The 14996-nt window shown below is 35.3% G+C and overlaps 1 protein-coding gene across 9 annotated transcripts; it reads right to left on the minus strand.

Moving 5' to 3' along the window:
• Window positions 1-536: 536 nt before the first annotated feature.
• Window positions 537-14601, minus strand: LOC117407313 (nexilin-like). 9 transcript variants are annotated; one of them, XR_009329653.1, is made up of 17 exons: window positions 14308-14599; window positions 12796-12891; window positions 11252-11443; window positions 10358-10439; window positions 10057-10205; window positions 8477-8518; window positions 7720-7914; window positions 7384-7563; window positions 6663-6851; window positions 5908-6099; window positions 5332-5382; window positions 4884-5081; window positions 4198-4419; window positions 3260-3448; window positions 2512-2872; window positions 2292-2363; window positions 537-1316 (listed from the first exon to the last, which is right to left on the minus strand). XR_009329653.1 is itself a non-coding variant. In XM_034012181.3 (16 exons), the coding sequence occupies exons 2-16, from the start codon at window positions 12820-12822 to the stop codon at window positions 1267-1269; spliced, it is 2319 nt and encodes a 772-aa protein (XP_033868072.1). In that variant the 5' UTR covers window positions 12823-12891; window positions 14308-14599; the 3' UTR covers window positions 537-1266. The 9 variants fall into 9 exon arrangements, 8 of the variants coding, with proteins under 8 accessions (XP_033868072.1, XP_033868091.1, XP_033868118.1 ...); XM_034012181.3 differs by lacking the exon at window positions 2292-2363; XM_034012200.3 differs by having other exon boundaries at window positions 537-2363.
• Between the last annotated feature and the right edge of the window lie 395 nt (window positions 14602-14996).

Consider the following 14996-nt stretch of genomic DNA (forward strand, 5'->3'; position numbering starts at 1 on the left):
GTTCCCTTTTTTTTTTTTAAAGCAAATCTGCATCTGTGGCTTATACAGCGAGTGCTTTTGTTTGCATGAAATTTTAAAAAGTGCATTAAATGCGTGTTATAGAAGTACTGGACATCAAATGATGTGTTGGTACAGGTTTCCACTTTGTAAATTCTGAATGATCTAAATACAAAGACCACCTAAACAAAAAAGAGAACTAAACACACGTGCACAAGTTGGTCCCAATTTGAATTTGAGCTGTAACACTGGACCACTCCTGGTGATTTTAGTCTCCTGTGACATTTGAGTGTTTGTTTTTCTCGGATTCATAGCTGTAGTCTGTACCGCATATCCAGAAAACTAGTTTAACCATGTTTTATAGCGGGCCACTCATTACTAAAGAATAATCAGAGTTTAACCCTTAGCTGCTATATACAAAGGTAGGTGTTTGTGTATAATATATATATATATATATATATATATATATATATATATATATATATATTATATATATATATTATATATAGAGGGGTGTGTAAAATTAGAGGCAATTTCCCTTAGAATTGCTGTTTGTTTTATTTCGTACTGCACAGACACATCATACAAAATACATAGTTAAAAACAGCATTAATATTGTACTGTTACCATATACACACGCATTGCATAGTACAAAGCAAATTAAATAGCTACTTGCTGGAGTGGTTTTTATTTTAGTTGGCGCGTAGTTAACTTATAGCAGACAACAATGCACTAGCAAAAGTCACAAAAGCCTCCTATGCTGGGAATGGGTTCTTTTCAGTGCAGCGGGTTTGTGCATTTCAGAAAGGAGAGGAAGACTCATGAAATCAATTGGAGACTTAAGTTGATGACAAGCAATTGCCCTCCACAGTACAAATTAAAACGGTGTTCTGCTTTTTATGAGAAAGCAAGTCAACAAAGTGAAATTGAATTAATACGTGGGCCGCAGTCAGATGATAAACGGGCCACGTGCGACCCGCATGTCCCTGTAAGATCATTTTATTTTCACTAGGAAAAAAATAACTTCATTTGTTAGTATTTCTTTAACTCTGAAGATTTGGTGACTCCCCATCGCAATTCTCTCACACATGCACTTTTTCTGTCTGCTTGCTGTTCACACACTGGCTTTAAAACAATAAAAAAATATGTAAATCATTTGGGTATTGGCACAATAAATTGAGAGACCGGGCTTTAAAATAGAGACTATTTACTGTTTCAAACCTAGATTGTTGTGCTTTGGTAGTGTACCTTTTTTTAGGGCTTTGTCAATTATGGGGAACATGCCATTGTATGTATTTGAAGACTGGAACATCTTGTTTCTGTGAAAACACAAGCAAATAAAAAAATAAATAAACCTGTGGTGTGCTTAACTGGTTGTTAGTCAACCATAAATGAGGTGATTCATGGCATAGTTACTTTGTTAGGGTTAATCTGTATCATGCAGTTTTAACACATCTGAGGCAATAAAAAGGCAGTTTTAATTTTTATTTATTTTAGAACTGTCAGTGTTCTTGTTACATTAAACTTGTTTGTACAAACACTTAATGATGTTTTGATAGTTACTAAAATCTGCAATGAAATTAAGCCATAACCATGTAAATGAGTAAGTAGCTAGCCAATGTTGCTATACAATTGTAAATGTTTCATATTTCACAACCCAATGTAATCTGCTTGTCTTCATTTTTACCATGAATTGTCAAATGCAAATATAAATAGAAGTTAATAGACTTCTAGGTCGTCCTTAACTTTAGTTTCTAACAAGAACCTTCAACTTTTATAACACCTTGAAATAAACACAATTATTCAATGCATGACCAGCTCTTGAGGGTTAATAAATGCTTTTGAATTAGGTCATTAACTTTAGAGCTGCAGTTACATGTAACATACTGCAGTTGTATGTACTTTATGTAAAATGACATGTTTAATTCTTAACATTGGAGACTTATTTACTGTCTTTATAGCCAAAGTGACAGACTATCATTTAAGGAAAACCTATTTCCCCTCAAGGGTATACCATGGTGCATCATTTTATGAAGTATGTACCAATACGACAATCATATTTAACATGGGTCATAGTGGCACGAGTAGCATGCATTGACGGTATGCTACTGCCATTACGGAGTGCTTCGAAGGCTGAACCTTGTCGTTAATACCATGAACAAAAACAGATCCGTATGTAAACAATGCTCATGTGTTTTCTAGACCATAATGTTTAACCACTGGAGGAATGACAAAATAAAGCAAGTTATTTCCAAATTGAAAAATGTTTGTTTTTTTGTTTGTTTTGGCCCCACCATAGGAAAGATGGAGAAAAAGTGAAGGAGAGGGGAAACGTTCCAATAAAATAGGGCATCAATAGTCCTCAGCTAGAAAAGAAAGAATAAAGAGAGTTAGAAGAATAGAAAGGTAAAAGGTAAAGAATACTGAAAAAATCAAGACCATTAAACCCCCACTTGCCCTCTTGATGGAATGTTTTTAGAGGATGTAAAATATAGTTCTAGGATTAACTCTTACTTTCAATGGTGAGAATGCAAGTACTAGCAGCTGTGCCACGACTGTTCACTGCTTTGCACATGTATTCTCCTTCATCTTCAGGGAAGGTCTCGGGGAGGTAAAGGCAGTAGGTTTCTCCTCTTTCAATATACTGATAGTCCTCACAGTCCTGCAGCATTTCCCCTTCAAACCACCAAGTCACCTCCGGCTTTGGTTCTCCATTGATTTTCACTGTAAATCGAACTGGTTCCGCATCAACCACTGACTGGTTTTTAAGAGGCTTCTTGAACCATGGAGCCCCAGATCTTGCATGATCCTCTTCATCTTCATATGTTGACCCATTAACGATACTTCCCTCTTCCTCTTCCTCATCATCTTTTTTCTGCCAAAACATACAAGTTTTAATGGCGAATAATATACTGATTTAAAGAAAATCCTTGGAGGTACCCAGTGTCTTGCACAATAGCCCTATATTTATTATAAGTAAGAATAATTTATGCAGTGATAAATGGTGAATGTTTCAAATGAAACATTCAACAAAATCATTTACTTCTAAAAATGCCAGTTTTGTTTGCTGTTGATGTCTTCAGTACATATTGTCCATTAGTACAACACAGCTAAATTGTTGACATGCACATCCATAAAATGTTATTGACGGTCGCACCCATTGAGCAAGACTGTAATATACTCTATATTGAAAAGATTCTTGAAATCAAATTACCCTTGGAAGACAAATGGGGGGGGGGGGGGGGAAGGATCTTACACTTGCCTTTTGCAATGCTGCATCAATTTCCTCTTGTTCAAACTGCATTCTTAGCAATTTCTGTGCCTCAATTCTCTTTCTATCCTCCTCTTCTCTGACTTTGGACATCTGCTCAAACCGAGCCCGCATGTCCACTTTGTGTTTAAAAGGAGCATCAATTCTGGCAGCTTGAGTCCCGCTCTCCTCTTCATCTTCCTATATGTATTGAATCAAAACAACAGTTTTACTTCTGAACTTTAAATGTTACAAGCTTGCTAGCAACTACATAACTAAAATCAGTGTTTCTCTAGACTGGTTTGCATGAACCTCAATCAATACAGGTTATTTTGACCAGTTCCCTTTGTATGTACCTAGAAATAATCAATACACCGTAACTACACTGACTAAACACTTTAATATGTGCTAGAAAACTATATTTTAGATCAACACCGACAAATCACACTATACATTAATATTTTATGAGTTTTGTAAATTCTGCAGCAGAGGTTTTACAATATTTTGACTTATGAACAGCATTATTTATCAAATTCAAGTTTACATCAGTTTAAAGGTGGATAGATGTTCAAGCAAATTGCCTAACGCATAGCTGCTTGATTTAAAAATAACTTCACTGGTAACTATGTAATGTTCTGTAGTTTCAGTATAGAATGTTACTGCACTAATACAAGTATATTTAAATGTGTCAATACAACAATGCAGCTAAATAATTCCACAGTTTATGCAGTACAATGAAATATGTATAATTAATACCGGTATGTCCTATACAAGCTAAATGATTAACCCCTTATTCGAGATGAAAATACCCTTGAAACGTCACAGCACTTGCTCTTACTATTGCCCCTACCAGTTCTGACCCAAAGTCCATTCATATTTTTTATTATGTAATAAAATCATTTTAGTCAGTCACAGATTGTAGGAGTTGACAAGTGCATCTCAAGTAATACCTCTTGAACTCTTTCAGCTTCCCTCTCCTTGATTTCAAGATCAATGGCTTTTCTTCTGGCCCTCTCTTCATCAATTTTCTTCTGAATTTCCTCTTCTGTGAGTTGTTTGATCTTTTCAAACTTGGACTTCAAGTTCTTAGCTTGAATTGAGCCAGTTCTCTTTAGCTTAATCAATTCTTCATACTCGGTACTTAAAACTTCAATGCTTTCATTTACTTCATCCTATTTAGAAGCACAAACAGAAAAAAACTGCACAGTGAACTGTTGGTATTTGAATCTTTTTACTTTGTCTTAAAAGTTTTCATTGCTTTTGTTGTTTTTTCTATCTGGGTTATTGACCACAAGAGGTATTTTACAGGTTAGTCAATACAATTATACATGACAGATGGTGCTGTTGCAATGGAAGCACAGCAGTTCATTTTTTTGATATTGCTACTGTTTAAAAGGAAGGACTACCAAGCGGTAAGTGACCCCAGGACCTGCATTCTGTTTCTATTCTGTCTTACACCTAAGAAGGCTACCCAACTTAAACCCAGCAGAAGAATCACATGAAGCCAATTGCTTTATTTAGAGACCTCATCGTTTTGAACCAGGTAAGATAGGTCAAGTATAAAACCCCACAAGCATCCAGTCTAAACCCATCTTTACATCATGCAGCTAGGCAGAAGACAATGTTAAAGGCAAACCTCTTCCATTTCTAGTCGCATTTGCTCAAACTCTTGCTGTTCCATTTCCAGTTTTTGCTTGCGCTCCTCCTCTGTACGTCTTCGTTCTGCTTCTTCCTTTTGTTTCAGCAGCTCCTCGAAATTAATTTCCAGTTTCCCTCGGGCGAGTGCTTCTTGAGACTCACTTTTCACAAGGCCTTGTTCGTCCCCATCTAGTATCTTTTTCAAAAACAATATATTTTGGTGAAGCACGCTGGTATTTTAAGATGTCCATTTATAACACAGCTTGTGTCTGTTTTAAATACAGAGCTCAGATGCCTTAGATGCAGGCCATAGCTTAACATGCATGCAAGTGCCTACAAACAGATACCTATGTGCTGGGAGGTCTTTGTGACTTCAAAATATTTATAGAGGCACACTGATAAAAATAGTGAGACAGTTTACGAAGTCTTAAATGCATTTGTCTTACTTCATCTCCATAATTCTTCATGATCGAATTTTCCTGATCCTGGCCTGGACTCTTTAAAAATAATTAGGAACATAGTGCATTTTTAACATCCATTTAAGCAGAAAAGCCGTGTGCAAGCATGATTTTGAACTGTGATTCTTAAAATAAGCATAAAATCCTATGGAATCAATCCTATTCCTGGCCTGGTTATAAGGTATGTTAAACATTTCTAAACTAACATTTGTCCAGTGTAGAAATGACCAGTCCAAAGTATTCCAAACATCTTCAACTATAATAATACCTTACCCTATTTGTAAGCTTAAAATAATGCTGGTACATACATATAAAGCAATCCGCATCGAACATGTACAATGACTAAAAACAATTTGCACCAGATGCAAAAAGCTTACTTTCTAAGACACTACAAGCATTGGATTTCATGGCAGGCACTTGAGCAAATGTGTAATGCAATAAGTGCTTGAAGCAAAAATGCCCTATTATATACATAAATACCGTTTTAGAAATCCAGGGTACAGTATATACACTGTCTATCCGTAGTTCCAGATTTAGCTTTAGGGTAAAGATGATGAGACTTACCATGCTCTTCCTGGCTTCTGCAAACAGCCTTTTTTCTTCCTCAAGCCTTTTTCTGGATTCTTCCTCTGTTTTCCGATGCTCTTCCTCACGCCGCTGCCTTTCCAGTTCTTCAAAACTGATACTTAGTTTCCCTGGTTTGACACTTTCTTTGATAAGAATCGCAGCAAGAATTTCGTCATCGTCATCAAAGACCTGTGCATAGAACAAGACTGCGGGTTTAATAACTGAACCCATGAAATAATAGCATTCTGTCTGCATGCACTTAGGTCGTCTTCAATTGCGTTTTTGTGTTGTAAAGTTAAAGCAACCCATGGTATTATAGGATAAAAAAGATCATGCTGGAAAAAAGCACTGGTATCTATCAACTAAATAATACCTTCCAGGTTTATCTTTTTTATAATACTAAAATTACACTATTTAGTGTTTAGTCCTTGGACAGAGCCAACATTAAATACGCAGGGTGATTACAAAGTCACATATTTAACTTTAATTTAAGCATTCAGATTGAGGCTGTATTAAACAGAAAATCCTACAGATATAGTGTCTTTTTTGAGCTGATGTTGCTGTTGCAGGTTCTAGAATCTTACTGCCTTGTCAAGGATTTTTTCACAACAGGTTCCCCCCCCCTTTGTCATTTACCAGTTTTACAATATTATTAAATTTTTTTTTTTTTTTTACAGAAACAGTAGATTGAAATTGTTTTCCCTTTATGTTTGAGTTCTAATGGTTGAACTCAACCCAGCTTCCATACTAACCATGCTCTTTCTGGCTTCGGCGAACGCTTTCTTTTCTTCTTCAATACGCCTTTTAGATTCTTCTTCTGCTTTTCTCCTTTCTTCCTCTATTCTTTGCCGTTCCAGCTCCTCAAAGCTAAGTTTCAATTTGCCGGGGCGGAACTCATCTTTCACAGACTGGGCTCCTTGTTCTTCCTCGTCATTATTTTCCTTAAACAAAGAGAATCATGTTGGTTTTAAGCATTCTTAAGCATGGTATACTCCGTATGTAAACTCCCATTAGCTTTAGAGGGTCAAGTATAAACTGTCTACTGTAGGATAATAACCACTATACTCAGAACCAGAGTGCATGTCTAAATCACTTACACATCCTTACCGCTTATAAAATAATGAGGAGACTAAATAAATCATGCAGGGGATTCTTGTCACTTAATTATTAATAGTGTATTGAACGTTGTTTTTTTTTTTTTTAAATAGAGGTGTATGTGCATTAATCATCTTTAATAAAGGCTTCAATTACTAAATTGGAAGGAATTACGAGAGACAAGGGTACATAAGACAGACACATAAGTATTGCCTTAAATTCCCTAATGATTCTATACCCCAAAACAAAGGTAAAGTTATGGAACTTTTTTTTTTTTTTTACACTGAAAATGTAAAAAAACCCAAAAAACCACTTCAGTTAAAAATATACAACTAATTGTCAATACATTAAAAGTACAGAGCCTCTGTCTTTCTCTACCATGTGAAGTTTTGCTTCCTCGAAGGCACGCTTTTCCTCCTCCAGCCGCTGCTTTGCCGCCTCCTCGGCCTGCTGCTTCCTCAGCTCCTGCCTTTCCCTTTCAATTTCCTCAAACGTCAGCTTCAGCTTCCCAGGAGTGGTTTGTTCCTTCACTTCTTTGGTTTGCGTTTCACTGTCATCCTTGAAAAGTATTTTATTAAAGCTATGAAGTTGCATACGTGCAGAATCAATATTTATTAGGCAGAAATGATTACATGTCAGCCCTGCACATACTAAGCACGTTTGATTTTAACTTGGGAGGAGAAGAATGACTGCAGTTTTTGAAGCAAGCCTTACCGAGACTGAAAGACGTTTAGCTTCACGGAAGGAACGCCTGTGCTCTTCATATCTTTTCTTCTTCTCACCCTCAATTTTCTGCTTCTCTTCCTCTTCTCTCGCTTTTTCTAGATCTTCAAAGTTTACTTTAATCTTGCCAGGGGATTTTGAATGTTTTACTGGAACTACTTTGATGAGAAGTGAATCATCGCCTTCCTGTTTTTGGGAAGAAAAATCATATACACAGATATAGACCACAGGATAGTGCAGCAGTAATGTATAGCAGTCCTGTAATTGGAAATCTATAGACATCTGACCCGGATAGACAAAGCACATCAATGGTATGTACTTATGGGGGAAAAAAAAGAAAAAAAAAGATTCTCCACAACTAAAACAGGAATAGGTTGATTAAACAATAAGACATGCAGATTTTCTGCTGGTACATATAAATTGTTGTTCAGACGTCGACCCAGTGTTAGTACAGCGGTTCAGAAGCCTGGAATGCCCTGATTTTCAGTGATAATGAGACCCACAGAAAATGGTGGCTTATAACGCTTCACTTGCTCATGTATAATTCAAATAGAAAAATTTATATTGTTAGGTTAATTGTCACATTAAATTAGTGTACATACAGTTACTTAGATCACCTTAGTAAACCCCTGTACTGACTTTGAATAATCAGTACATACCCAAGTATATATAATCATGTAATTATTTGTGAAAATGAAATTGTTTTCAGGAAAAGTGTAGGAGGGCAGATGAAGAAATAGGAATTTACCTTTACTTCTGAGTCACATCCAGTATATATAATGTCATCGATCTATTGAACGAGAATTTTTTGCCATTACTTGATGAAGTTTTCTTTGAAAATGGTGTCACCAATAATTTGTTTAAGCTAATTATTATCTACAAACTGTTAAACACACAGGTCTGGTTTCACAGACCTTGATTAGAACTAGCTTTTGACTACCTTACCTAAGGTAACACAAGGTAGTCTAAGCTTAGTGCTAATTGGGGTCGATAGTGTCTAAGTATCTATTGGTTGGCAGGTTAAATACGTATGTGTATTTACCCTCATTTTCAGTACATGTACAAATGAGTGGAAAAGTATGATCCTAAAAACATTTTAAGAGTATGATCCTAAAAATATTTTAAGAGTATGATCCTAAAGCATTTTAAAAGTATGATCCTAAAAACATTTTGAGTATGATCCTAAAAACATTTTAAAAGTATGATCCTAAAAATATTTTAAGAGTATGATCCTAAAAACATTTTAAGAGTCTGATCCTAAAGCATTTTAAAAGTATGATCCTAAAAACATTTTGAGTATGATCCTAAAAACATTTTAAAAGTATGATCCTAAAAATATTTTAAGAGTATGATCCTAAAAACATTTTAAGAGTATGATCCTAAAAATATTTTAAGAGTATGATCCTAAAACATTTTAAAAGTATGATCCTAAAAACATTTTGAGTATGATCCTAAAAACATTTTAAAAGTATGATCCTAAAAACATTTTAAGAGTATGATCCTAAAAATATTTTAAGAGTATGATCCTAAAGCATTTTAAAAGTATGATCCTAAAAACATTTTGAGTATGATCCTAAAAACATTTTAAAAGTATGATCCTAAAAACATTTTAAGAGTATGATCCTAAAAATATTTTAAGAGTATGATCCTAAAGCATTTTAAAAGTATGATCCTAAAAACATTTTGAGTATGATCCTAAAAACATTTTAAAAGTATGATCCTAAAAATATTTTAAGAGTATGATCCTAAAAACATTTTAAGAGTATGATCCTAAAAATATTTTAAGAGTCTGATCCTAAAGCATTTTAAAAGTTTGATCCTAAAAACATTTTAAGAGTATGATCCTAAAAGCATTTTAAAAGTATGATCCGAAAAAACATTTTAAGAGTATGCAGCCCAGTAAAAATAAATCTTTAACAAAGCAAAGTAGACTGCAAAAAACATTAAAATGGCAATTCTGCAATTTTCTTTAGTTTAATGCAATATTCATTCTAATCTATTACAGTTAGCTTCCATGAACTTATCTTAGAAGAGAATGAGCTTAGCTAGTCTTTATCCACTGTAATCCTGCAGGAAGATACAGTGGAGCTTTAATAACATTGTTCTCGTTCTAGTTTTTAGCATGAGCTTGTATAAACATTTCTTACATTCACTTGCTCACTTTTACAGTAAGGGTAACAGTAATAAAGTAGTGTTGTTCAGCTTTACTATGGCACACATGTATAATGGTCTCTTGAAATTCAAATCACTCGCTTTCAAGTAATTCAAGGTATCTATAAATATTGACATCTTTACCTACTGGGATCAGTGCTTGAATAATAAACCCACCTCCTCAGCTTTCTTGGCCAGCTCTCGTTGAATCTTCTTCTTTTCCGCTAAATCCTGTGTGAGGCGCCTCTGTCTTTCCTCCTTAGTTCTCTTTTTCTGTCCCTCTTGTCTTTGCTTCTCCATTTCTGCAAATTTACCCTTTACACTCCCTGGAGGTCACACAAGTACATTATTATTATTATTATTGTTATTATTATTATTATTATTATTATTATTATTATTATTATTATTAAAATAGGAGAGCACCTTTATAGACATTGATTCAACATCTATAGACCCTGATGTCAGGCTTCATGCTTACCTGTTATCTTTGGCACGTAGCTTTTTTCTGGTTTTGCTGGCTTAACCTCTTCTTCATCATCAGAGGCAAGAAGTTCTTTAATCTGTGAAAAACCCATACAATTCAAAGGTCAAGCTTTTTTTTTTTAAATGTTATTTAACCCACACCAAATATGAATCCTGCTTTTGCATTCATAATTCATTCTTTTTGCTGTTTTATGAGGTTTTTTTTTTTTTTTAAGAACTTCGAGTTAACCCAAGTTGAAGAAAACCTTTATTAATGTAACATTCATACAAGTTAATTTTAATAATTGGCTTCCCTGGAAATACATTTTTATGTTATTGGTTTTGAATCCAATTTGAACATAGTCAATATAGTTGATGCTATGCTGCATTTTGTTAGGTGATCAAAAGAGCTTAATGATGGAAGACAGGAGGCAGGAGATTCAAAACTGGAATGGAAGCAATGCAAAAAGGGAGTGTTTGTAATAAGATGTACTGTTTTTAGAGGATTTCGGTTATGGTTTAACACTAAAATCATGAATTGTGACCATTTTTGCTCCCTTGATATTGATCAAACAAAATATTTTAAGAACTAAATAGCCACTGAATTTAAGATGCTGACCAAGTTAAATGTACAGGGTGATTTGAAAGTAAGTTTACCACATCAAGGCACCATATCATTGGTGTGGTAAACTTACTTTCTAACCCCCTGTATATTAATACACCTTTAGACAGTCCAAAATTGAGCAATGCTGTACGATCTCTGAGTGAGATTGTCGACTAATGATGATACTATAATGTGTCAACATCAACACCAGCATCTCAGGGAGCCTGATGAATGGCAGCCATAGCATGCAAAACAGGGTTAATTGCACACAACGTTATCTGAATGCTGTGTTTTTAAAGTATTGACCTCCTGCTTTCGCCTGTTCCACTCTTTCTCTCTAATGTACTGCTCCCTCCTTCTTTGATGTTCATCCACACTTCTTTTATGACTTCGCTCTGCCCTTGCTTTCTGCATGGCTTCAAACTTATTCTTTACATCCCCCTGGCCCAGTTTGGGCACATAGCTTTTCGCAACAGGTTTGGAAGAAGAAAGAAGGATCTTCAGAAATGATGGACAGACAGGAAAAACAAAGAAAAGGGAAAGAAAAAGATCAGAAAAGATCAAAGTTAGAAAGATTGCTGCAGAGGCTGTGTAGATAACAGAATCCAATTCAGATGGGTCTACTTGGGTAAAATGGTGAATTTCTAAGAGATATGGTTTAATATGTTGGGGTATTCTTAAAAAATGCATAACATTAACATTTAAAGTACTTTTAAAATGTAATAGATATTAGGTATTTTAATTGAATTATATGGTGGTATCCTCTGAGCTCAGTATTATGTATTAGACACTTAATGAAGCTGTATGTTGTGCACTTGGTAGTTTGATTTAGATGTGTGGTTTAATGTAAGACTTGGAAAGGGCAGTGTTATTGCTATTAGACTGGAAACTATTACATGAAGAACAATTTAACATTCTGTAGAACCCAAGAAGCATGTAAAAAAAGTATTTACTTATGGACATAACCAACTTAAGTATAATATATTAAGTATAATTATATAGGCTGAATTAGGCATATATACCACATGTTCTTGAAAAAGCCAAATTTAATGTTACAACTGTACAGATAAAAGCTGTCCTTGGCAGCCTCCCTTGGGTCTGGATGAAAGAGGTCTCCTACAACAGTGTGTACCAGGAACCCTTCTGCAGCAGGTCTGAACTGGTGTTTTTTTTGTTTTTTTTAAGGCAGGTGGTCGGTCATCTACAAAACGTGGTTAGATGTGTATTACATGTAGCAGAGACCAACTTTCAGAATGGTGCAAACCACATGTATTTATGAAGTGAGTTTGTCTGCTTGACACAATGCTGAACAAAATATTGCCTAATTAAAAGATGTTATAGGAAGAGAAGACAAGAGAAATGTAAAGGTGTGAATGAGAGACATTTTCAGTGAAGGACAGATATTTGCAAGTATGCATTTTTCTGTAATTATATATATCACAGTATATACACTGCTGTGCAGAAGGCTTAGACATGTTGCATTTTTCTACTCTGATGCATTATGAGCATCAACAATTTACTCAAAGCCTCCACTAGTGTTTTCTACTATTATAATAACCTTGACTTGCATGAAGAAGGAAGAACATTGAATAAAATAGCTTGCTTCACTCGATTTTCAAGGTGTGGTATCTGGTGTACACACACACACACATATATGTTTGCGTGCATATACTAGAATAGGCTAGAGTGGTGTCACTGAATTAAATAAAACCTATGATAATTCCAGAACACCTTGTACAATGTGCATTATCCATTACAGTATCCATCCAGTTCAGAATTTCTAACATGGAATTTGTATTACATTTTATACTGAATCATATTAAACATTACTGCTTGAACTACACACTTACCTCTGCTTTTTGTGCCACGTCAGTCATGGCTGCTCCTTTTTGACCCGTTGACTGGGCACTTGATTCAGTGTGTGAGCGCTATTGTTCAGAAGGCACCTAAACATAAACAGATACAACACCACATGGTACCCCTAGCGTGGCAACATTCTATCCAGTGGGTCATTTACAAACATAACCAATGCTAGTCCATAACCTTCCTGATAAAAGTAATAATTGTCATTAACCTCTGGTGACCAGAAACAATTAGGAGTTGGAAATAGCACACATTTACTGTGATCTTAATATCACTGATAACCAACCCAGTATTTTATTTATTTATAACTAGGGCATATTTTTTTAAGGCAAAGACACATTTTCAGAGCAGAATTTTTTTTTTTTTTTTTAAAGTACATTTAGGGGAAGATTAGGTTTTGGGACAGTTTCACCTTCACCTAGATCCAGTAATATATGTCTGATAATCCTATTTTGGATTAGAGCAGCCTTTTCCATTTGCCCCTTTTCTCGCACACTAGCAGCACAGCGAAATCCAACGTCATTTCATAGGTGAGGATCCAACATGCCTTAATTGCCAGTCACTTGCTGCTTCCCTTCTTTTCACAAAAATGCCCATGCATACTTTGGGCCTAACAAGCAATCGTCTTCCCCTTTGCTTGAACTAAAACTGGACCCCAAAATGTTCCAATTAGATTAAATATGCAATAATATCCAGAACTAAACTGCTAAAAGGAAGTTATTCTCCTAAATCTAACTGCCTAAAACTCCTATAAAAATAATAAGGTGAAATATAATATCCCCAACGGCGATAACGGTTTTCATGAAAATGTCGGGTTGCACTTATCTCAAGGCTGCCAATGACTTTCAAGGGAACCAACAGATACTTTACTTTCTCTTTTTACAGACAATAGAAGTAAACACATTAAAAAGTTGAGTTCAGTTCGACCTTGGCTAGGATAAATACTACAGATACAGACCCACGTGAAGCACGATTCCTCGTGGTCTGGAATGGTCTAGATAGAATTAAAAACACTTAGAGCTCAGCTATCAGCAGTCCCAAGCCGAATGCACTGAAAATAGCTTCCCTGTGGCTGATGATAGGGACAGCTGGACAGTATCCTGGTATCACAAGCAACGACACTCGAGATTATAACATTCTCTCGTTTACTTATAAATAAATAAATAGATTAATTAAACAGTATAGATTGAATTTGCCTTAATTCCTAAACTTTTTTTAAAAAACGGCATAATAAAAATAAAAACGCAAGATGTATGTCTTCTTAAAAAACTTAATTTCTAACGTACTATAACAACTCAGTAAAAGGCAAAGTTAACTTTGTATTACAATGAGTACATCTTAATTAAATCATTTTTTTTGCTTGCTAGACAAATATGTTTACAGCTGTGAGATGTTTGTTGACTTGCACTCATAATGTAATCATATGCTTGCGATTTACCATGTACAATAAACGTGTATTCTTATAACGATTTGTTATGGAAAAAAAATGATTGATTTACCTTTTACAAGTTATCCAGCGCCCGTCTCCTCTAAGAATGCGCTCCGTAAATAAAGTATTTAATCTAATAAAAAAGACGAACTATAATCCAAACTTGTTGAAGCACAGAGAAGCGCGTGTACTTCGTTCTTCGTAGTCAGACTGAATGTCGTTTGGGTGAAGTTACGTTTCAAGCTCCTAGTTTCCATAAAAGTCCCGTTTCTCTCACCATCTACCGCATTCCAGACGATCCAGGGCCAGACTTCAGCTGTTCCAACACACACACACACACACACACACACACACACACACGGCTTTTCCTGTCCATCCAATTCCCCTGCCCCCTGCTAACTCACAAATTACTCTGCAAGCAAGACCTACTATACTTCAGTTTCTCTTCAGACCTTAACAATTATGTCCATTAAGGTGGCTTTGTTTTTATTTTTGCTTTGCTTGTGTTGTATAGTCTACCATTGTTGTATCACCATTTTGCCATCAAACTGTAATAGGTGCAACTGTTAACACCCCGCCACCCGTCCCCAAAACCAAAAAAATAAACTTGCATTCCAGACCAGTACTACCTTAGTCCAAAATAACACACGACAAATATACCAACAGTATCATGGCTGCTTTTCAGCTTTTTTTCCCCAGTACTTTTATTATGTTTCAGTGCAACTTGCCTGGTATTTCTGAGCTGTCTTACAGTTTTTC

Source organism: Acipenser ruthenus, chromosome 10 (assembly GCF_902713425.1).
Source record: "Acipenser ruthenus chromosome 10, fAciRut3.2 maternal haplotype, whole genome shotgun sequence".
Classification (NCBI taxonomy): domain Eukaryota; kingdom Metazoa; phylum Chordata; class Actinopteri; order Acipenseriformes; family Acipenseridae; genus Acipenser; species Acipenser ruthenus.

What these genes read in the sequence shown, in the direction of transcription:
- LOC117407313 (XM_034012181.3), bottom strand. Translation starts at nt 12,822, where the DNA reads ATGACTGACGTGGCACAAAAAGCAGAG. An exon ending in TGAAGAATTATGGAGATGAA is followed by an intron (nt 5,082 to 5,331) that starts GTAAGACAAATG and finishes TTTTTGAAAAAG; the next exon opens with ATACTAGATGGGGACGAACA. An exon ending in TGCGACTAGAAATGGAAGAG is followed by an intron (nt 4,420 to 4,883) that starts GTTTGCCTTTAA and finishes GCTTCTAAATAG; the next exon opens with GATGAAGTAAATGAAAGCAT.